The 24,179-nt window shown below is 42.3% G+C and overlaps 1 protein-coding gene across 1 annotated transcript in view; it reads right to left on the bottom strand.

Annotated features, from left to right (window-relative positions):
• Positions 1 to 23,846, bottom strand: part of CRACD (capping protein inhibiting regulator of actin dynamics) — a gene marked incomplete at both ends in the record, with an annotated part of 54,759 nt that extends 30,913 nt beyond the window's left edge. Inside the window, 2 exons of the mRNA XM_084266634.1 lie at positions 6,318 to 6,486; positions 23,822 to 23,846. Coding sequence (XP_084122760.1) covers positions 6,318 to 6,486; positions 23,822 to 23,846 — 194 coding nt within the window. The remainder of the gene's footprint in view (positions 1 to 6,317; positions 6,487 to 23,821) is intronic.
• Between the last annotated feature and the right edge of the window lie 333 nt (positions 23,847 to 24,179).

Here is a 24,179-nt window from a genome sequence, read left to right as displayed (position 1 = left end):
CAGCTAATAAAGCAATACATCCAATAAAGCTTTCTTACTTTTCCTATTTTAACAAAGCAGATTCTTGAAAGTTATCAGTTATAGGTTGTTGGGTTTCCCTTCTCCCCACTCCTCCCCAGTCTGAGCTGGAGGTAGAAGCAAGGCTTCACTTTATCAAGATTTTAGAATACTATGAGCCACTTTGGGAAATTTTGTGACAGACCGTAGGCAAACAACTAATTTTAATATGCTTGCTTTACAAGAGTCCATTGAAACAAGATGCCAAAAGCAGGCACTACCTTGGGATCAAGCCTTTAGTGAAATCCATGAGGTGGCCTTGGGCAGGAACGCGAATCTTCATGCCCTGCTGCTGGACTGTCATCTGCAGCAAATTACATGTTTACAGATACTACAAGACAATGCTGAGGAAAAAAAACAATCATAATGCCTCTCCTACTCTTTTCACTGTTACCAAAGTAACATGGGAGAGACTCTTCACGTGAAGCGCATTAGCCACTGAGGTGGAAATCTGAGTTGCAAGGTGAATGTGCCATCAGAGCAGGGGCTGGTGTTGCTGAAGAGGCAACACAAAGACCAGAAGGAAAGAGAACAAGCAGTTTCTCATGATTTTTTAAAGGGTTTTTTGCCTTACTTAATCAATCGCCACATATTCTCTCACAATACATGTCGATAATTACCTGAGCAATATAGAAGAGTCACTAGAGAGATGAGGAACACACAGTCACTCTCATTTTTCAGGCCAGTCTCTATGACGACGAGACTGAATGCCATTGATCAGCAGTTAGTAACCAAGGCCACATTTGATGTTCTCATTCACATGGAAGGCAAAATTAAAATTAAATATTCAGAAACTAAAATGGAGACACAAGAGATGAGTAATAACAGGCAAACTGTATCACCTCCTAGACCTGACTTGTATAATATGCTGTTACTGGAGGAGTAGAAGACCACAAATACCCGCAGAAATTCCCAAGATGAACACACTGTTTAGAGACATCAGATGAATAATTTTGGTTCCTGAGGTAAATCCACAGCTGGGAACAGTCACAGGGAGGGTGGCTGAGCACTGAACAAGCCTCTCTCATCAACTTCTCTAAAAACAACCACAATAATACAGGTCCCAATCTGCACCCTCCAGAGGAACCTACATATTGTTTGTTGTACGTATTCTCACAAAGAATTCCTGCTGTCTGTGTAAGCATGAACTCAGTGCAAGCTGCATTCACAGTAACAAAGTACACACTGGCTGAAAACAATGTCAAACTTCCACCCAGTGCTTTTTTCCCCCATGCTGCCATCATTCTCTCCTTGCTTGCAGAGGACCAACTCTTTGCTTAATCCTGCTTAATCCTGCTCCTATAAGTAAAGAATTCATGAAATGATTCCTCCTTCTCCTTGACATACCTCTGCAGTTCACCATTGGTTTCCACTTTAAAGAAATCACAATTTAGCCATGTTGATAGCTACACTTCTTATCCTTTCTCTGCCTGAAAATTTGCGCTTGTTCCCTTTTCAGGCACAAAATTCAATATAATTTAATTTAAAATTAAAATTTCTATTTTACGGATCAAATACCTCTTAGATAAACAGTAACAGCTGTCTGGAATTTATTTATTGCTGAAACTAAAACTAAACTGGCTGATCAAAATCCTGATCATGTAATTTTCCTTCTAGAATGTACTTTGGGGAGGGACAGTACTGGTCAACTATCCTCCAAGAAATGTGCTATCCAGGTGCCCCATGCCATGGAAGTCCCACCCACCACTGACGTTCTTCCCACTGACTTCAGCCTCTCTTAAGCACAGAGAAGCCAAATTTGCACTATAAACACTGATGGCTGGTACAAAACCACTGTCTCCTTTCCTTGCTCAGACTGTCTGTGGCATTTGGATACAGGCCACCAGTGAAACAACCCAACCTGCCCAGCCTGTGACGAACATTACCTTTAGGAAATTACTAAATGAAGGCCTCCTAAGATGACAATGAAATGCTGATTTTATTTTCTCCCCCCTCTCTCCCCAGCCCTTCTTCTGATCTTTTCCAATGGAAAGATTCACCCTTGGCACTGGCAGGTGGACTGACTAGAGTAACTTGGGAAACTTCAAGTCTTACACGGGGACAGCCCCTCACAAAGCCTGCAGCTCCAAACACACGCGTGGCTTGAGTTGTGCTGCGTCTTTGGCACTGTGCCCCCGTTTGCCACCCTGGGGCCTTCCCCCTGGGAACTTCCTGGCACAAGCAATAAAACTGATGCAGCTTGGGATCACGCTGTGCTCCTTGCCCCAGCTTTGGTCCATAAACAATTTATTGCTTACCTATACAGCCCAGTAATGAGAACTGTGCAAAATACATGCGTGAAGTCCACGTGAAGCCTGTCATCGAGTGCAGATGCTGGGCACATATTGCAGAAATTACTGAAAGATTTTCCTTCGGTTTTGCATATGCCCAGTTTACATTTCTAAAGCTGAGGTTTGCTGGCAAGATGTCAGGACAAAGGTCAAGGAAAGATATTTTTGAAGTTCTGGTGAAACTGTCATAAACTAAACTTTATGTTTGTAAGGGAATGCCTCAGTCTTCTACAGTCATGGTAGAAGGCATCAGTGCAATTATGTGATATCTCTGAAATATCTGACCAAGTGCAGCAGGGATACAGCTCGAATAGCAAATAGCAACTTTGCTTGCCAAAATGAGCCATTTTCAAAGAACCAACACAGGGAGAAGTCATGCTGCTTGTGCACGTGGTCCCTACAAACAGAGAAGCAGCTAAATTCACTAGCTGAGTAGTAATTGCTGTACAGTTTAGCTCAGCTCTGCTGGGCAAAGAGCTGGGGCATTCACAGTCCAGTCCTGATAGCAATTCATGCTGACAAGGGTTCAGCAAATCTGAAAGTTGTTCATGAGTCAGGAAAACTCTCGTGCTTTCTTCTTCACCGACAGCTTTTCTCAGTGTATAAAGAGAACTATGATCTTTAAGTGATTTTGCTGTGATGGGGATGACTTCATGAAGGTGGCCTGACAAGGTATTTGCTGGGTTTATGTGAAGCTTGATGGGGATTTAGGAATAAAGGGGTCCTATTTCATGGACAGGCACATTCAAAAAACTAAAATTTGTTAGAGACTTTTCTTGGGAAGATGATCGATGTTGTCATACATGAGTCTTAAAGACCCAACAGGTCTACTTTCCAGGTCCTTTGAAGTATCATATTCAGGCCATGTAAAGGCTCTCTACCCTCTGTAAGAAAATTGTAATTCCCTGCTGCCTCTGCACATCAGTCCAAAGCTAGAAACTTTTTGTAGGGCACCGCACAGGTGTCCTTTCAGGTACATCCTCTCAATGCTTGCTTGGTGTCAGCTGTGACAAACAAGACAAATAGGAAATCTTATAAAGTGCCAAATCACAGCCTCAGAACAGAGGCTTCTGGAGACTTCAGTGAAACTCCAGAAACACAATTTAGCTTGCCTTGTAATAAGCGCTTCTGTCTCCCGGCTCATATGGTTAGGACAGAAAGTTAATGAATACAGGTTTAACTTTGTAAACTTGAGAAGGGCAATATAAAAGCGGGAAAAAGAGTTCCAGTCTTTCACAAGGCAGGGCAAGACAAATTGCAGTAGCAAACCTCCCACTTGGGAACTGCAAAACAACATGGATGAATAAATAGGTTGAAGCGCGCATACATCAAGAGACTGAGCAAGGTATTTGCATCAGATGAGTCCAGGAAGTGTCTGTAAGAAAGGATGGACAGGCAGATCTCTCGGGCTGCTTCCAACTCAGCTAGTCAACCTACACCATATGCAGATTACCTAAATTGCTCCTGGTACATCTGCATCACCCAGTCAGCACAGTATCTATTAGAGATGCAGGTGTTGGCTCTGAGCAGGCTTGTAAGCCAATACAGCACGCACTGAAACACTAGCTCAGGTCTTGGAAGCAATACAGATCTCTTATTTAGCTTGTACCCATTTATTTTCCCGTCTCTATCTTCCTGAAGCGGCTTTGTTCCCTAATACCTTTGCAAAGTAATAACCTCTCCATCCTCAAAACAAAACAAAGAGTCCACATGAAATGTCTGCAGATAAATTAACATACTTTACAGGTTGATGAAAAACTGTAGCTCTATTAAGGGAATGGGAGCATCCCTGGAGCTTTGCTGCAAAATTGGAACTTTTATTAAGCTTTTGTATATATGGTAATTGTATATACTTAAAGAGTTTGAAGGAGGTGGTTTTATAAAGCTACTCAGGATTTTGGCTTTATATAAACAGAATACTAGATAGTTATATGTGCTCTGGTCCATTTCTAATGGGTAAATGGAAGACGTGGTGATGTATCTAATGTCAGACAACTTGTGGACAACCATGTATCACTTTTTACTTAGTTTATCTCTGCATTCAATTTAAAAACATTTTAAATGATACTAAAGACCAAGAAAGAACATTATGGATGGAAGCAGCATTGCTGAAAACATAAAAGGATGACAAAACTAAGCCCCCCCCAAGCAATCTAATGAAGTTCAGTGAACATCTATGCTTGTTGTAAGATAAATATTGTCACAAATGCTACCTGCACACTGAAAATTATTATCAAATCCCACTCACAATTGCACCATGAAGCCTGACAGAGAAAACAAGAGTTTTGACTGAGCATTTCTAGCAGGCTAAAGCAAAAGTGAATCAAAGGCACAGAAAGAAAAGTTCCACTTGAGAAGAGAGGTGGGACCCTTCGTATTTGCTAATTCCCTGTGATTTAAACGATGCAATCTGATTTACTCCACTAGAGCTTTATATTTAATGCTTTTATTAATTATTAAAATGAATATGTTCATAAATGCAAGCATTTAACAGTCTCACAAGCATCTGCCACACCCTCACCACTGAACAGGACAAGTTCCCATACAGTTTGTTCCTGAGCTCAGCATTGAATCTTCAGCTGAATGGGAAATCCTTGACAGTGAGATGATGCCCTTTTATTTTTTGCTCTTGTTCACCAGTTTGCTCTCGAGGCAATAGGTACCGTAACTTCCCACAGTCGCTCAGCATCATGCACACAGGCAATGCAACACAATAGCTGTCACTCACCTCTCCACCTGCATGTGCCTAACTGTACTCTGTCTGGATTTTTGGGAAAGTTGGGTCAAACAAAAGAGTTGTACATGTCTGTATTGCAGAACCAGCGGGGAAACTGAGGACTTACAAAACTTCACTGAATGGAACAACAACATCAAAAAATTAAAAAAAAAAAAGCCAGAAACTTTCCTTTTTTAAAGTAAAAAAAAAAAAACCCTTCTTCACAGCTGTGATTTTGCACCATTGAAAATACTGCACAGGGTGATATTTCTGATACACTTTTCTCTTGAGCAGAGGAATTTGGTACGGAGTTATGGTCCTCTCAGAATTTTTTTGTTCCTTTCAGATACTCACACTCCCCAGTGTAAACAGTTCCCTTTTTTTTTTTTTTTTTTCCAAAGAAACAGGCTTTGACCAGGAGCCAACTAACCTTTCTGAGACAGTTGGAAAGTGAAGTCACTGTTACTGACCCAATTAGTTTGCACATCTGGTCTTGGGTTTTTTGTTGTTGTTGTTGGGGTGTGGTTTTTGTTTCTGTTTTGGTTTTTTTTCCCCTGTTCTGTTCCTAGTTAGAGATCGCTGACCACTGAACTCTGTGTAGTTTCTTTCGCCCATCATTTCTGCAGCAAATTCTCACATTTTCCTCCTGTCCCCTCTTGTCTCTGGAATAAAATCTGATTTCCAGGTGCCTCTCTGCCTCCTCTCCCTTCTTCTACTCTACATTCAATTCAGATCAGAATAAAAGCAGCCCGTTTGTTGATCCCGGTTCCAATGCAAAAGATATATGGGATAGACTGAAAGAGGACATCTCCACCCTGACCCAGAGACACAACCTTGCAGGGAAAATTACACAATAAAGTATCTGTAGTGGCTAGTCCGAGCTTCCCTTCCCCTAGTTTTAAAAACACAGGTGCCATTAGTACCACTGCCCAGGTGTTTGCCATGGAGTTCTGCTAAATCACAGAGCAGGATTCAAATTCATTTCCAATTCACCAAGGGATTCCTTTTTTTGCTCACTGACGCACGTACCCAAGAAGTAATGCACACAAGAGCTGAGACCTTGGGGTCTGCAGCAGTGGGTCTCACATTCAGAGGTGGGACAGGGATGCACACCCATTATAAAAAGCAGCATACAACCCAATACCACTTACCAGAGGCAGAACTGATACTTAACACCAGTAAAAGCATAAAGAGCAAGCTTTGCATTTGCAGGGGCTCTTCTGCCAGCCGGCAGCAGGCCCAGGTGAGCTTACCTCAGACCACCATTTGGCTCTTCATCGGAGGAGAAAGTGCCGTTGCAGACGTTGCCGAAGGAGTGGCTGGGCTTCAGTTTGGCTTCCTCGCAGTCCGAGGTGGGCTCTCTTTTCTTCCTCTTGCCGAAGAGCTTCTTGAAAGGCTGGAATTTGCCTGCTTTTTTCTTGTCTGTGGATTAAAAGGCAAACAGGCACCAGGCTGAGGGACCGTGGTGCCTCAGCACGGCTCTCGAGCACGCACCCCAGCAGCAGGTTCAAAGGAAGAATGAGGTCAAAGAGCAAGTCAGCAGCCCGAAGCAGCCCAGCGCTTGCCATGTAAATGCAGGGCTGCGACTCGCTGTTGACGCGTCATATTGACAAAGCAAACATAAGAGCATTAAAGCATCTGCTCTTGGGTTTAAAGATCTGCTTGGAGGTGTCAGTGTGGCAGGATGATTTTGTAGAGCCAGAGCTTATATAATGTTTATTATTTGAGGCTCATTTTTAGGCTCTACCCCACACTTTTGACCTTTTCACCAAAAGACAAGCACTTCTTTTGGTCACCCCACTTTGGCAGGTGCTGGATCCTCTGCCTTGAATTGAAAGGAATTGAAAATTACTTACTCTATTTTACTTACGTGGCCCCATAACTAGACAAGTCAGTTTGCAAGTGAATGAAGAGAACAGGATAAAGTTCTGTTGGTTTGCTGGTGGGTTACTTCAATAAACATCCAGCTTTCTATCAGCAAAGTCAATATATTGGTCTGACTTTTTTTTTTTCCCCCAAAGTAACTGAGGACCGAGTTTGACCAAGCATTTCTTCCTTGAGACAGTTACATTTTAAAAGCTGCACCAAAAAAAGCACGGCAAAAAGACAAAACAGACATGAAGGCAGGAACAAGAAATTGTAACGTTAACCAGGTAAAAACTCAACTTTTTTCCACCAAAGGCTGAAGAAAATTAATGCAGCTTTGAACTCTTTTTCCCACACCTGGTAAAAAGAAGTACCAAGAGTTTCTCGTTAACCATTGCAAAGAAGAGGTTAATTTCTCTGGTTTGGGATGAACCAAAGAACTTCTAAAACATCGTAACTGTCAAAGAGCTTAATTTCTTTTCTGCCTCTACTAAATTTTGCACTGAATCTACTTACGCTATTTAAAAAAAAAAATTCCACGAACTTTTAGCCTCCTCTCATAATCCAGTTTGAGAAGCATCATGATGCACTGGTGACAAATATTTTCATAAGCTATTTAAATTCCTGTAAGTGCTTTTATCCCAGGATGCATGCATATGTACTGCCTCAGCACACTCTACTCTTCCTATGAGCTGTTGCCAGTTGCAAAGTACGTGGACAGCCCCTGTAGGAACGTTTGGCCAGGAAATACAAAAAGTATATTCTGTAGTGCATTAGGACTCTTCCATACCACACTGGGTTTTACACTCCACTCTGCCATACCTGCATACAGCAAAGGCATGAGGGTGTCACCCCTTTGTAGTTCCTGGAGACATCAATTACAGGGTATTCAAGGAGAGAAAAACATGCCTGAGCACACTGTGATGTAGCTACTTCCAGTGACAAGCGGTTTCCAAACTAACATGGTGCCGGTGAGCACACGTTGAACCCGGGGATGTGACCAAACTTACACACAGGGCAAGAAAGCTACTCCTTGTAAACCTGGTTCTGTCTGTACCTGACTTCGGATGAAGCAGGAAACCTAGATCAAAATTACAGTTCAAAACCAGAACAGATCATAATTCTGCATCTCTTTACAGACCCCTGAGAAGTTTACACAGGTATCATTTTTCTCCTTGGGCAGTCAAGATGCACATCATTTGTGCCACTTTGTTGAGACAACAAGGCATCCCAGTAGCAGCATAAAGATAATCACCTGAATTACGAACCTCAAATTCAGGCCCAGCATTAGAATTTTTCAATCCAGAACTGCTGACCCACAATGAGCAGATGAGGAAAACAATAACCACTGGAGCAGCAGTTTTACCAGTGCAGAGGAAAACGTAGGACAGAGGTTTAATCTCCCTGTCCCCTCACTCTGCTTTCCATAAGCTGACCAGCCCACAACATCTCCAGCCAGACCAATTGCTTTCTGCTCAATTCTGACTTCAGAGAAATATATTCTTACACAAAAACCCCAACAGACAGCCAGGCAGTCATGCAGAGAGAAGAAGAAATGATTGCTTTCGGCCAGAGCTGCCCCAATCCCTCGTGCACTTCAGAGAGTGCCTGCAAAAACTAATAAATCAAATGGTAGAGCATACAGGAGAGAAAGTATCAGAACCAGGCACAAGACTGGATGAAAGAGGTGGTTTTTTGCCACAGTTCACACCTCGCCTGCTTCCTCAGCCTTCTTTGAGAAGCAAGGCTGTGTGATGCCACTTCTGTTGGGTAATTTCCTGCATAAATCAATGCAACTACAACATTTTTAAAAAAGGTTTTCACTGTGTCATTCATCCACACTACCCCCTTTGGGAGGTCTTCAGATATAACTGTGAATTACCTCATCAACTCCAAATCTGTACTGATTCACCAGCTATGACTCTAGGTGTTGAACAAGTAAGACAGGTCAACACAGCTTTCATTTCATCAAAATGGGTGAAAGCCAACATGGTTATCTCCAGCCAAGATCTGGTTTTCTCCGTGTGATTTAACATGTCCCTTAGCTGTTTCCACGCTCCACACCCCATCATCACAGTTGTCACATTAGTAAGCATGATTTCTTTAAATTAGGCTTTATGACTCATTGCAAAACCAACACCCTGCCCTGCACAGGCTGCACATGCTATCCCCCATCCTACCGACACAGAGCTAAGGACCAAACAACCCTTCCAGGTTTCTAAGGAGACTTCGCCTTAGTGGTCAGGCATTACCTTACTTAAGAAATTTTTTCACAAGTTCTTATGGAGGAATCATAGAACACCTTGAGTTGGAAGGGACCCATAAGGATCATCGAGTTCATCTTGATCCACATCAAGAAGATGTGGATCATCATTCCACATTTTCCCATACCTCCAAGGAAGACTCTGAAGCTGTGCAATGATATCACCTACAGGGTGAAATGCTTCCTATGACAGTAAAACAAGTACAAAAAGGCATTCAAACATTGGATGCACGAGACAACATTGTGCACAAAAGCCTTTTGCATCTCTAATGCTGGAGTTCAAACATGACTCTCATTCCTCCTGCCTTGCTATACTGCTGAAAGGAAAACAATAATGAGATAGGATAGGCTGAAGGTTGGGATATTCATCGCTGTCGATCTGTGTCAAAGACAATTGCTGAGATAGCCAGGGAAGAAGTCTGCTTACACAGGCCATTTGCTTCTCTCCTTAATCACTTGAATAGGAATCCTACAGATCCAGCCCCAGGACAACACTGGCAATAAGCAATTAAATCTCTTTCCCGTCTGTTTTACAAGCCTCTTGTGTTCAAGTCACTGTAAACAGCTAATAGTAAATCAGTTTTGAATCACAGAAAAACATGAGGTGTGAAGGCGACAGATAAACAAGGTTGGATATGGTAGCTGGAATAACACAGCACATATGGCAAATGCTCCCTTCTCAGCTTATTCCAGAAGAGTGGCAGAGCAGATTAGAATAATCTTTAACCTGTCATATAATTTGTCAGCTGCATGAAGACATGTGGTGCCTAACACAGTGCCTAAGCAGAGAGCACCAGCGTCACGAAGGCAGCACATGGTCCCTTCACCTCCAATGATGGAAAGGAGACAAACAGGAGCAGCTATTCCTCTCCCATGCTCTATTTCACTCTAAGGTGCTCTCCAAGAAAGATGGAGGCTGGTGTACTGGGCTTTGTCGCCGGTAAATCAGGCACAGACTGTGGGCTTCAACTGGAAAAGCCTCAGCAACACACCAGCAGACAAACCCCCATAAGATAGCTTGTAGCTGAACTACACCCAGATCCATTGGGATTCCTAGACTGTGATGCCTCTCAAAAACTTCACTGAGACCTCAAGACAAGCACAGGTCAAATAAGGATTTAACTGCTGCTGCTATTGAGAGAAGAGATTGAAGTGACTGGAAACAGGGCAAGCAATGTAACAACAGGCACAATGCAGGGGTGAGGGTACACCACTGGATGGGACAGAGGAGAGATGTCAACACCACTGGAAACATCTGAAAAATAATCTTCAAGCAAGGTAAACATCTCACAAGAAACAGAAAGCATCACATAACCATAGACAAGACAGCTAAATATGTAACAATTTGGTGGCTCCTTGCAGCTTTTCCTCCTTGCTGCAGTGCTGGGGGCACTCACAATAGAGTGGGTGAGAAAACCTGTGGGAAGAGACCTGGCCAAGCAAAAGTATCAGCTGGTAGGTAGAAAGATGATCATGGAAGGGAAAAATAAAAGGAGGATTTACAGTGGCTTATGAAATCTAAAGTTATCATGGCCAAGATTTTTCAGACGTCAGTTTTGCAATGGGATTTGCAGAGATCTCATAGACAGTTGTTCATTACATGAAATGCAGCACCTGTCTGTAATACCTGCCTCTAGTATGAGACATTGTAGAGGAGCTGTCTCCAAAATAACATGTCCCTTGTCGGTGAATTTAATGGCTGGAAAATATGGAGTAACGGCCTAGATTAATGAGGACATGAATTATTAAATTGAATAGGATTTTCTATGAAGAATACAGAGAATGGAAACCCATGTGCACACAGCATTAAGAACTGCATGGCAGGGTAAAGGCAGGGGGGATACTGGGCTGCAAGCACAGCACAGAAGCTGAGGTGATAAAGGGAACTGGTACGAAGGTAACTCCACTGACATCTAGAATATCTGCAGCACAAAAAGGCTGATATGATGTACACTGCCAGTATTGGTAATAACAGAACCAAACACTACCCCACTTTGATTTTAAGCTAATGTTATGCTTACTAATGCTCTTCTTCAAATAACTCAGGATATCTGCAACCATAAACAGTGCCCTGTTGATCCCTGGGCAGGCCATGCATCTGCACAATCTCCTTTGCTTTGCAGATTCACACCAACAAAGCCACCCTGTCTCCCTCCTGCCCATTCTGTTCTTGTAGGGCACAGAGCTTCCCCATGCAAACCAGGACTGGCACTCGCCTCCAGATTTCCCACTCGCTCCATGCCTCAGTACATCCATTTCTTTGAGTCCCCAGAGCTGCTCATTACTGCAGATACATTCGTGTTTAGTGCCAGGAGCAGTGGTCCCCAGGGAGGAACCTCCACTCCTCCAGGAAAGGGAAACAATTTGGGAACAAGGAGGGGACAAGAGACTCTGCTCCATTTAACCATGTTCCTATGTTTTAAAATAGGCATGAGCTTCTGTACCTATGGTGGTTCACCAGGTTTCTCACAGAATTACAGAATGACTAGGTTGGAAAAGACCTTTAAGATCATTGAGTCCAACCGTACCTGTCCTCTACAAACTTTCTTGGGGAAAGTTGTTTTCTGGCTGTTTTCTACCTTCATGACCTGCTCTCAGTCCATTGCCCTCTCTTCCGTAGGTAGCTAGAAGAAAAGCTGGAGTTGGTAGATGGACACTGTCCAGACAGACAAAACAGACACAAACACCAAAGAGTCCATGGGCACACTTAAGATAACACAAAGGGAATGAAGATTGACACAAAGAAAGACTGATGCTCAGATTCAGAGGCATAGCTTCCCAGCAATGAGTTCCACTGCATGAGACACTGAGCAATAGCACACAGCACTCCCAAAGTGGACAGCACACTATAGTCCCATGCTGATGGAGGTAAGATGAGTTAATATGACCAGAAATGAAATCAATACCTGAGAAACATTAAATGAAAAAAACACTGAGAGGGATCAGAGGCAAGTAATTTGTGCAGCCACAACAGTCTCATGAAACACCTAGGCAAAACAAATTAAAAATAGCATGCTGATGCTTGCTGGTTTCTCCAAGAGTATCAAGTGATCTTATCAGAGATACTGTGTCTTGCAAGCCTTGTCCCACAGAGAAGAGGAGATATTCTTGGATTACCTGATATAAACTAGTAATACTACCTAAAGTATCCATAATACAGCAAGAACCAATCTTACTTTCCAGAAATGTCTGTTTTCCCTTGCCACCTGCAGAAGCAAAAGCATTTCCATAAACAAGAGACTGTTTTGTGATTTTTCTTCCTCCCAAAGTGCATCTTCCAAAGAAACCACATGTAGCTAAAACAGTCAGCTGATAGGAAAGCCCGTGAATCAGCATAATAGTCTATTAATGTTCAAACACCATGTAATATACTTTATCATCCAGAGCAAGGAGAGAGCTATTTCAAACACAATAAGGAAGTAACAGGGAAAAGTAGAACCTAATTTTACTCACTTCAAAGCAAAAGCACATAACCTCCGCTACCTGAGGATTGTCACGGTGGTCTCTAGTGGCGAGGAAGAGATATTAATGGTGAGGAGGAGTAAAGAAGTTTTGAAATGTTTAGATGACATTATTCTGAAGAACTTGAGCCGTGTAAATACTGCTTCTATCCCCTTCTTCACTCTCATTTACTCTGGCAAGGGTCTCACCTCTCTTATTTTTTGAGCTCCTGTTTTCCTCTTTTCTCCCTCTATAAACGTAAGTCTTCCCAGTCAGCCTTTGCATTTCTGTGCCCCTTATTTTAAGTATCACAATGTGAGGTCCTAGAGGTCAGAAAGCCTCATGTTCCTCACCCAACCTTTCGTTTTGACACCAGTATCCTGTCTCCCTAATTTCTCCCGCTCACCACTTTGCACAGCACCTTAGGGATGGGGAAGATGCTGATCTCTGCAAATCACAGCCAAACCTATAGCAAGCAGGTCACTTTGGGAATATGTGGGATAGGCTGGGGTTACTGGGGACTCCCAGCAGGGAAGACAGTATGAGGAAGTCAATACAAAATCTGTCAGCAAACATTACTGGGACCAGAGAGTTTCCTCCTTTTCCAGGGAAGGAGCCCCAGGTACATGCTATCCAGTGCGTAGTTGAGGGGTTTAAAACAACTTGGGATGCACATCCTGAGCACGGTGACAGTACCTAGCTGAGTTCCTATGTATAAGGGAATTTGCAGAAGGGTTAAGTAGATGAGATAGATGTTACTGAGGTGCTGGGCTGCATTGCGGAACATATGGGATAAGATAAAACCTGCTTATAATAGCTCTGGGCTCAGTGATGCATGTGAGACTTTTAGAAAGGAAGAGCTTCTGATTCACCAACAAAACACTCATCCATTATGTAACAGAAAGGGAAAAAATTATTTTGTTAGGGAAGACTTATTAACTGAAGTTATTCATAGAAGACCCTTTTGGTACACTGGATTTTATCTGAGGTTTCCAGATCTGCATTAAACACTTGAGGTCAAGGCAGTAAAGAGATGTTGGCTCATTATTTCCTTCTCAGAGGAAAACAAATTGTAAAGCATGGGGTTTCTTCAGCAGATTCGTTTCTTATAGACAATTCCCACTTGAAACCTTTAAAACCTGAACCTCTGGCCAAGTTGCCCAAAGGCAAAGACAGTTGCCTGAGACTTGGCTGCAGTGCATTCTAAAGTCCAAGGAACACAACCCTGGTTGACCAAACACATCCCTGCTGCCCCTCCCCAGCTGCTGGAGGTCATTTGTACCTCCTCAAGGTTGGCACAAGCTGCTGACAAGCAATGATCCTACACTCAAAGGACTATTACTAAGTTCATTCTTGCAGGGGACTGTGTTATATAAGCTGCTGTTTCTGCCCCTCCAGTCCCTAGAACAAGTCCTGTACTGCACAAGCTACTTCTAGATCATGCCACTTTGAACTTTTTTCCTACTGGTGAGCAAAGGTGCATTTAATCCTCACATAAACTACTGCCTTATCATAGAAAATGTAAATTTTCATGAAGGGAGCATGAAACTCATAGACCAAACCTCTTCAGTGATAAGGCACAGCCGTGAACAGCATTGTACCAGCATCTATCAACAAGACAAAGTTGACAGCCATCCTGAACTCAGAGGAGAGTCAGAGTGCCATGCCAGAAAGACTAGGTGGCTGGAGAACTCAGGTAACAGAATTGAGAGGCAATATTGAAGTATTATGTACAAACTCATCCATTTAGGGCATATTGCTGAGTCGTTCTTCTAATAACTTGGCCTCAATCAGCTAGAAATGGGTGAGGAGACAGATCCGTCCCCACCAGCTGATCACAGGGTAAACATAAGCCGGCACTGCAGTGCAACTACAAAGGAAGTAAATATCCTATGGAAAGCGCTCCTGGAACTGCTAGGGGACACCCCCTGAGCAAGGGGTGGAGAGCCAACTGGCTAATAAATCATCATGTGCTGATAAATCAAGGCTAAAAGCAAAAGCAGGCAGGTACATCCAATCTATTGAGGAGTAGGATTTTTTTTTTTTTTTTTATAAGGAAGAAACAAACTAACACATTGCTGAGGTGTTTTGACACAGAACAAATTCTTTCTTGAATGTCATGTAAGGGCAATCTTATTGGATAAAAATTTCTTGTCATGGTGCAAAATCAGATACAATATTTTTGCTGCCTAGCACAAGCTGAAATCAGTAAAGACATACTGTGACATGCAGCTGCTTCAAACACTGTAACTGAAAGTTATGGAGCACTTTCAAAGGAGTGTCACTACCCAGAACAGTAATAAGTAATTAATTAAAAACCAAAGTGATTAGTTTATGCCTGTTTGTCTTTTAAAGTTCTGAGAATTATAAAGTGATACACAAAAAAACGAGATTAAAAGGGATCTTATTCCAATTGAATTGCCACCCACTGCAGTGGAAACATTATTAAAATAATTCCCTCGTCGTATTTTGTAAAGATGAGTGGGAGGCAGTAAATCCAGCTCCCCTACCCAAATTTAGGGGCTTGGAATCCCAGAAAGATCTCTAAATTTTGCAATGAGTAAAAAAAAAAAAAAACAAATCACCACATATTTGAGTGATCTGGAAGCCAAGTCAAAACTAAACTCAGGCTCAATGTGTCTAGAATAACTAATCTCTGATTTCACAGAACTAAAATCATGCTAGTACAGCTTTCAGCTAGGTAGCAAAGAAAATAAACTATTTCTTAAAAAACTGTGACATTCAGAAATCCCCCAGCCAAATTTGGTAAAAAACCAATGACCAAAGTGAATGTTTGCATGGTGGAAGCCACAGTGAAGAGAAATTGGGAAGGATTTTGTTTTGTTTAAGGTCTTTTTTTCCTAGAGAAAGCCAAACCTCAACCATCTTCCTCTGCTGCACAATGTGGTCAGAAGTAACCGTGGCACTCATTCCCCAGGCTGGCCTGTCACCGAAACATCACAGGCAATAACATCAGTCAGCAGCACAAGAGGTGAAGAACACATTCTGTGCTCCCCTCCAAAGCCTGGGAAAACCATGCCCTGCTTCTGCTGAGGCTCTGCAGAGCCAGGACAGAAGAACATCTTCTGCTCCTCATGACTCCTCCTCCACCTTTCTGCTGAACCCTCTCCGTTCCCAACAACTCCTATAAACTCACTTAACCCCTTCTGATAAACAAATGCTCTTTGCACAACTTGTCATTCATTGTGGCCAGATTAAGCCTCAGGACAGCTGTTCAGAGTCTGTGAGTTTGCCTTATTTGTCCAACATTCTCTGTTCTTCTGTTCAGGGACAAGGTTCCACTCCTGGGCACATAAGCCAGAAGCTCAGCTGCAGATCCTCATAATATCATAACGTGTCAAGCCTCTGTAGATCTTCACAGTAAATCAGAGAGGTTTTCCCCCTACTCATGCACAGCTTACAACTCCTCCTGCTCCTCTACATCTTCAGCATCACAGCCTCACCTCCACGCTGCACACTGTCCTGCCCTTTCACCTCCCTTCCTGACGCTGTTTTCCCAGCCCACCATGGATGTCCCTTCTGAGTGCCAAGGTCAGGTGGCCATTTCCACCTTTCCCTGACACTGTTGAGTTTGGCGACACTGGCAACTGTCAGCCTCAGGATGACACTGGTATCCCAGTGTTGACTTGAATGCTACGAAGGGAAAAACTCCATCTGAGACAGTGCTCAACCAACGCTGTCACCAGCAATTTCAGCAACAGGATTTTGAGAGGTTAAGCAGGCCATGAAGACAAACCACAAAATTAATCATTAGCATTAATCCTGAGTTATGCTAGTATCGTATTTCAAACTTCAGAGCATTTTACAAACCTGAACTGGTCGCTCATCACCTGTTCTGACGTGGGAAGCAGGCAACAGGCTGAACCACAAAGGCAAATTTTGAGCAGCTTTTTCACAGAGCAGCGTCAAAGACAGGACAGGGAGCTCATAGCAGCATTTCCACATCCCTCAGCCTGGATTGTCTTCACCACAAGATGCATGCAAGACATTTTTGTTACAGGAGAAGAACTGCAATGTTAGAGTTGATCTGTTTTTAAAATGGAGCTTAAAATAGGCTCAATTCTTCATCTCGTCATCAACGTAATAGAATATGCAGAATAAGAAGATATTTCTCTGCTGCTACTTAATAAGAAAGAAAGAAAAACTCAGAACATACACCAAAACTAATACAAACTGTGCATTGCCAGCGGAGGTCTTGCTATTTGGAGGCAACTGAAGAATTGAGATGATCATGGTTTGCCTTTGTTTTCTAGAATTAAAACAGGGAAACTGGACATCAACTAGAGGGACTTACTGACTGCTAACCTCAAGAAAAGTCTGATTAAATTTTCTAGCTTAGATTTCCCTACAGATATATAAGAAATAAAAACATCTTGAATATTTTTCTTCTGATCTTTGCAAAACTAACGATATTCACTTCATAAAATACTTAAATAGATGTACTTTATCATTGACTTTATTTTGCTGACACTGAGTATATTTATTAATATAAGCCACCAATAAGTAGAAGCAGTGTTATTTTCAACACCAGCCAACTAAGTACTCATGAAGACGGCAAATTTAAAGAGAAGAAAAGCAGTCATAAAACAAACCTAAAAAATTTAAATTAAAATATCTAAAATAATTTAACTTTAAAAAGGCCTTTGCACAAAAGAAAAACTCTTTCTATCCCTTGAACTAAGACAAACAGACATCTTCTTTCCTTTAGGCAGAGGGAACAAAGAAAAACAAACCTATTTTCCCATTTTCATGCTGGTTCAGTTCCAGGCAAGGATTTGCCAGGCTGGGATGTGACTGACCACACTAATCAGACACTGTCTCACTGTGCTGAGATTACAAAGCATTATCACCACTAAACTGGTGAAATACATCAACTTTAGCCACATGAGTGAGACACAATCAAACTTCACTGAGAAAGGAGATGGCGCTTATGTCTCCAATGTCGCCTGCCCACACTGGAATTCTTTTGCAATTTACTATATCCCAGAACAAAATTGAATGGAGGGGACTCAGGTGGCCAAGCATGAGGTTTTCTGTGCTGGTGAGGATGATTAAACATAACTACCGCCAAGGGAAATGAATGCATTGTGGAGTCTAGGATATGACATCGACGTGAACCTGAGAATGGAAAATACCCTGGTATGCAGTTTATAAGACTTGGAAGGACGTTGGGAGTGCAAGTTGTGTCTGTTGTACTCTGTGAGGTTACAGCAGCCATAAAAGCCCAGGGGACCAGCCAAGCGCAACATCTCCTGATGCAGCATCATTGCAGAAAATGTCCTTTGAGCAGGGTGCCTTCTGGCAGATCAGGTACCCTCCAGCTGTTCCAGTGTAGTGACAAGAGCAAGAAACAGAAATTCTGCTCCGGGTGCTGATTAGTGCCAGGGCCTGACTGTCAAGCAGGGATGTGGGAGTCCATTCCAGCAGCTCTGAACACTTGTTTCCCAGGTGCTGAAGCACATGTTGGATCCCTGCAAGCAGCTTGGTGCAGGAATTGGTATCCTGCCTGTCCAGTTAAGCTCAAAATGAGATTCAGAGGAAGTCCATGCTGACCAAACCATATTTAGCTCTCTTCCCTAATGGCTTCTCTGACACTACAGCTCTCCTGCCACCCTGCAATAAACCACTCTTTCACTTGATACCTCTGCTCTACTTTTAAAACTCAGGACTTGAAAGGAGCAATCACTGGAAAGAAGAGCCAGAAAGGAAAGGTGGTAAAGGGTCGGAGGGGGAATGGATGACATGATGTCACAAAAGAACAAAGAGGCAAATACTCATCTAGTTTTAACATTTTTTTACTTGCCTCATATCTACTCTTATCTAGACTACAAGCATGTGGCAGATGAAACTATTTTCCTATCTCTGTAAAGAACCATCCAGGGTTACAACAGCAAATGCCAGTTTGAAAGAATTCTCTAACAGCACAAAAAATAATAAGCAAGCCAAAGGAAAAGTCTATAAAGATAATCAGCTTCCATTATGTGACCAACAGGCTTCAAGAGATGCATGCATCTCTCTCCCTGATGCTTTTTGAAGCTGGTATACTGCAAAGTGTCTCAAAGCAAATCCAGGTTGCACTTCTTGAAGCCTTCCCTCACATGATCATTTCTGAAAGATTTATCGACTGTGAGTATGGAAACAACAGTCATTGCTGCTTTGCATTGTGAACAGTCTTTTTCGTGATGGCATATAGAACATCTGTGGCCAAAAGTCCCAGGTGAAGAGAACAGTTATCCCAGTGTTCTGTGCTGCTCAGATCCCCAGACCCCCATACCAGGTTTTCTACTGCATTTTGGGAAAAAACACGATGCTCTTAAATGACTGTGCTAATCTTGGTACTTCTTTAAGACCAAAAGCCATATGTTCAGGAACACCCACCCAGGACAGTCAGAGCAAAGAACTGTTCAGTTTAGGTGTATGAAATGACAGCACTGCCAATTATATGGAGGTAACTTTGCACAATGTACCAGTTAAGCTGCAGGCTTCTACCACCCCTTCATCCCTTTGTCTTCACTTTATAAGATCAAATCTTGAATATTATATGGAAGAAATAAAAATGCCAGTCTCCAGTTGCGGGACAGGAACACACTATAATGCCAATGCAGAGCAACGTTTTCCTCAGTATTTTTCATCCAAGGGTATGTCTCAATCACAAGAGAAACACCAGCTCCTCCTTTTCCTGCTTTTCTGTTATTTGGAGCCAAACCAGAAAATGCACAACTACACCACATCAGAACAAAAAAAGGAGACAGAGATGCAATTGTGCCTCGAGAAAGGCACAATCTCCCTCCAAATCTTCAGTATGGCTTGATGTATCAGCTTTTTTAAAAACCTGATCATATAGGCATGACATATATGCAGGGATACGGAAGGTTTGCAATTTGTTTGTAGAAAACATTACTCTGAGCAAATGCAATTCTGGCTACTGTGCTTAGTCACAGTTACTGCTGTGTGTATTTCCTCTGGCCAGCTGATGCTCATGAACAAGTCTGAGCTTAAGTATTTCAGGCTGTAAACTGAAAATAACTAGAGACAGATAACCTGCTGTACTGCCTGAGAATTCACTGCTTTATTAACATTCCAACAAACACTAAACAAAGATGAGCACAGACACTTAATGCTTCTGCACATGAAATTTATCCTGTACTTACACATTGCAGGTCACTGATGAATCTGGAAAAAATAAACCTGAAAGAATACGTACAGCTACCTGGCATTGTATGTCCATATTCATTAGTAGGAGAAAAAAAAAAAAAAGATATTTCACTACTTTGCCACAAAAATTATTTGAACTACTTTTAAAAATACAATAACATTTTTACCAAGTTCTTTCAAAAGCACAGGGAAGTGTTTTCTCAATTTTATTTAAATAAAACATTCAGAGTGAAGTGGAAAGGGCCACAGGATAGAAGCTGCAGCAAGATATCTACCTGTAACTACTATGCTCCTGCATGGACACCATGTGCACTGTGCAGTGCTGTAAAAGAGGCCAGAAGCCTGTCAACCAAAGGATCTGAAATTAAACTAGGGCAGAGGAAGAGGGCAGGAAGGACAGCTCTGAAAACTCCTGCAAGGCCTTATGTCTCAGAGAAGGACAAGAAGACAGCAGCAATCTGTGTAACTTTGTTGTAACATCAAAAGTTAGTTTACTTCTTCCACCTGCCACAAGAACTGGCTGTAGAAACTCTGCCAGAGACGGCATCACCCTTCACAGCTGCGGTGGAACCGCAGCGCTGACTAACAGCACAGACAAGAACCCAAGCAGCAGCTCACAAGATATTGGTCCTTATTCAGTCATGACCACCAGGACTTGGCCTCTAGCAGAACAAGCCCCGATTGAAGGGGGAAGGAGGTTTATTTTGCTTTTTTTCTGAAAATGTTTTTGGTTTTGTGCTAAGATCCACAGTGGGGAACAGCAAAGCAGCTGTAAGCCCTCCAAAGTGCTGGTGGGCAAGGGCACAGCTGCTGAGGCAGCCTTGCAGGATTCTGCTCTCCTCTGCTGGAATGGGCTTGGTGGCAGAGTTGGTAGGCTTTGAGGACCCAACCTCGCTGTGAATAGCTGTGCTTCTTCACCTTGCCCTCCTGAACCATGCCATCAGACCTGTTTTTCAGGACATCCCAAGAACCCTCAGCAGAATTAGCCTCTTACTATCTTCCAGCATCTGAGGAGTCAGCTGGCTCAAAGGTAGCCAGCCACAGCACAGCTGGCCTTCCTCGCTTTAGGCTACATTGCGAAATGGGACAAGGCTAAGGAGGACAGGTTTTTTAGGGAAAAGGCATTCCAGAATAAGAATTACATCTAGTCTGCCATGGGTGAAGAAGAACATGAAGAGATTGGATATTTGGAGTGAGGAGATGAGATTTTAATCTATTTAATGAGAAACAAGTAAACTAGAGGACAGAAGTCTCCTAACTACACTGGGTTGAGATCTCTAATTAGTTCAAGAAGCATTTTACCGGGAGTATAATTTTATATGTGTAGCAAAGCAAAAGGTACTGATTAATTGCAACTCATTAAATGTAAGTTGTTTTGTAATTAGGAAAAACGAATGCAGGGATGGCAAGGCTGGTGCAGACAAGAATTCCACCTGGCTGAGTGTCACATTTCCAGCAGCAGCCAGACTGCTCTAGCAGCAGAGGAGTAATTTGAATTTCACTCCTGATTCATGGGGACAGACAGTCAGACCACACATTCCAACTTTTCTGAAAGAGAACTAGGAAGAAATCTTATAAAGCAAAGATAATTAATGCCTTTGCTACACATGATTGAGTTAGCCAATTAGTGGCTGTCTCCACCCACGGGCTATTAGAAATTCAGGTTCCATGTATGAAAAGCATTGCTGCCCTATCTAGTGTATTAGTGGATGTATATGTTATCATCTTTTAGAGTTCTCCTAATTCTAATGCAGTAGGTAAGTCATACTTAGGTCTTACGTGAATTGTACGCTTCATAAGGAATCAGAAACAAACAAATAACCCAAGTAAGATATTACCAACAAGGTTTTAACAGCATAATATAATATTTTCATTTTTTTTTTCCTCTTAACCCGTTTTGAGAGAGAAAGATTGGGTGAGAGAGTTCAGGAATCATTGCACATACTAGGACAGAAAAGGGATTGAAACCAAAGGCAAAGTGAAGCTCTAGCACAGAAGCCTGTTCTTCAAACACAACCGCCAAGGCATGCAAAATTGTCATCACTCACCTCAGCCAGGAGCCTGGCAAACTGTAGACATTCTCTACTTCTCTACTTTAAATCCTGTCCATGAGACAGAGGTACCCTCAGAGAACCCAAGTACACTTCAGCCAGCCATTTTTCTACTAAAAGAGGTAGCAGTTGTGGACACAGGTTTCCTAGAAAAGTGACTTTCAGAGACTCACATGACATCGAATCAGACTTGTCCCCCACAGCTGGCTGCCAGGGATTTGTAAGCCTTTACAGCAGTACTGTACAGTGATCAACCACAACCCCCAGTATGAGACAAGGCACTGATGCACCGTTTTATTGGGTGGTAATTGCAGAGCAAATGGTTTTCTACAAAAGCTGGCACCAAATTCTGGGAAAGTCTGTGTCTGGCATTTTCAGCTCAGCTATGACTTAACTAATAGTAACCTAACACAAGTGTAAAAGCCACATGAGAAAGAGCTTCCTTCCCTTCCTGCAATGCCACTGGTGAAGTTGCTTGCAAAAAGAAAACTAAAAAAAGTCTGAAGACTTCAGACAAGTAAATTCTTTCTTTGTACTGAATGGACACACTGTACTCCCACTCCTTCACAAAGGAAGTTAAGAGCTTCTTTATATTTCAAGCCTACTCTGTTTTTCTCGGCAAAATACAAATGAAAGGGCTGTGTGAATTATTAACAGATGACAATAGAGAGCTAGCCAGGTATTTCAAATACTTGTGTCTCTTCTTCCTACATGAATTCCTCACTAGTACATGCAAAGTGAGTCTTACTTCTTCCATCCTTTAGAGAGGGTTAAATAACTTGTTGAGAAGTAAAGGCTTTTTTTACATCCCTTCCTCTCTCCTTTCTTTCCCTGGCAGAGCATTTGACCTGACCATCAGTGACAGTGGGACTTCACACCTTGCTTGGGCAGTCAGTGAATCAGACAAGAGCCTTTTCCCCTCTTCATGCCTTTTCAGCTGATGTGGAGCATCATGCAATCCACTGGAAACAGAGATACTCTTTACTTCTGAACTGGAATAGACGAATAATCAAGAAACCTGAAAGCACACTAAAGCTTTTGTCATCTGAAGATGTTAACCATCATCTCATGTTGAAAGCAAATCCTTTTAATGATAAACACTTTGGCCAAACCCTCCTCCCCCCTCCCCCTCCCCCCGCACCCCCTCCCAAGCCCCAGCACAACGAGGTGAACAGAAGGACATCACATTAATCCAGCACTGCTGCTTGATGGCACACAGGTACAAACGTAATACTGCTTCAGTCCATTTCCATCATTTAAATTAAATCAATTCTGAATTTGTCAAATAATCTCTGCAAATCCAATACAAGAAATAAAAATGGAATAATGTAAGTCAGTATCAGTGCAACTGAAAGATATAATATTTGACAGCTAACAGGAAAACTTAGTGAAATTAGAACCACAGCAGTAAGCTTTAAAAACAGCAAACATTTTGACAACTTTGAAAAGTAATCCGGATGATCCTAAATGAGCACATGCTTTTCTAGTCAAAAAAAAGGAAAATTTAAATCTATAAACTCTAAACTTTTATCAATGAAAAGGACCATTGCAAAAGGCACGGTAAAGCACAACATCTGACATAACACAAACTGGGGGAGTCAAGTTCCCCACGGTGGTGCAGACAGCTCCCAGTGATGCCACTGGGAACTACCTGCAAAACATAAGCCAGAATAACCTCTTTGGTTTGGACGGACTCCGCTTCACACACACTCACACACACACACACGCACACACAAACACACACACACACGCTGTTGACTACAACTGCTGTAAAAATGGACAAAAGCAGCACACAGATTAGCAGCAGCTCCTGCTTAAAAACAAGAAGCACAGCACATTCTCCCCTCAGCCAGCTCCCCGCTGAAAGTACTCCGGACTAAGCCACAACAACTTAGCAGTGAGCTTTCGAATGACAGGACATCATGTGCTCCATAATCTACAGATTCAGTCGAGTACTTACAAGGTTTCTTAAACAAATTGATCATGCCTACAATTTCAGACGAAGTCAGAGAAACTCCAGACTTGATCTTCTCTGAGGAAGAAACAAAAGCCATGAAATCACCAAAGAGAAAGGTTTTATTGGCTTTTTGTTGTTGTTTTTTCAGAGAACTCTGAAGGATATACTGTAACATGACAGGAAGCTTGTAGGAACAGCATTACAAATCAAGCTGAGCACGTATTTCAGCACTCCTGTTTTTATTTAGCACTCTCCCTGTGGAAAACACTAAGGGAGGTTTTAACTAGCAAGAACCAAGGTGATTTCAGATTGATAGCTAAGACCTCCCGACTGATCTTTCATGTGATGTTCATTTGGTACA

This window comes from Gallinula chloropus, assembly GCF_964237585.1.
Source record: "Gallinula chloropus genome assembly, chromosome: 7".
Lineage (NCBI taxonomy): Eukaryota > Metazoa > Chordata > Aves > Gruiformes > Rallidae > Gallinula > Gallinula chloropus.
Note: the sequence above shows the minus strand (reverse complement) of the source record. Positions and strands in the feature narration are given on the sequence as shown.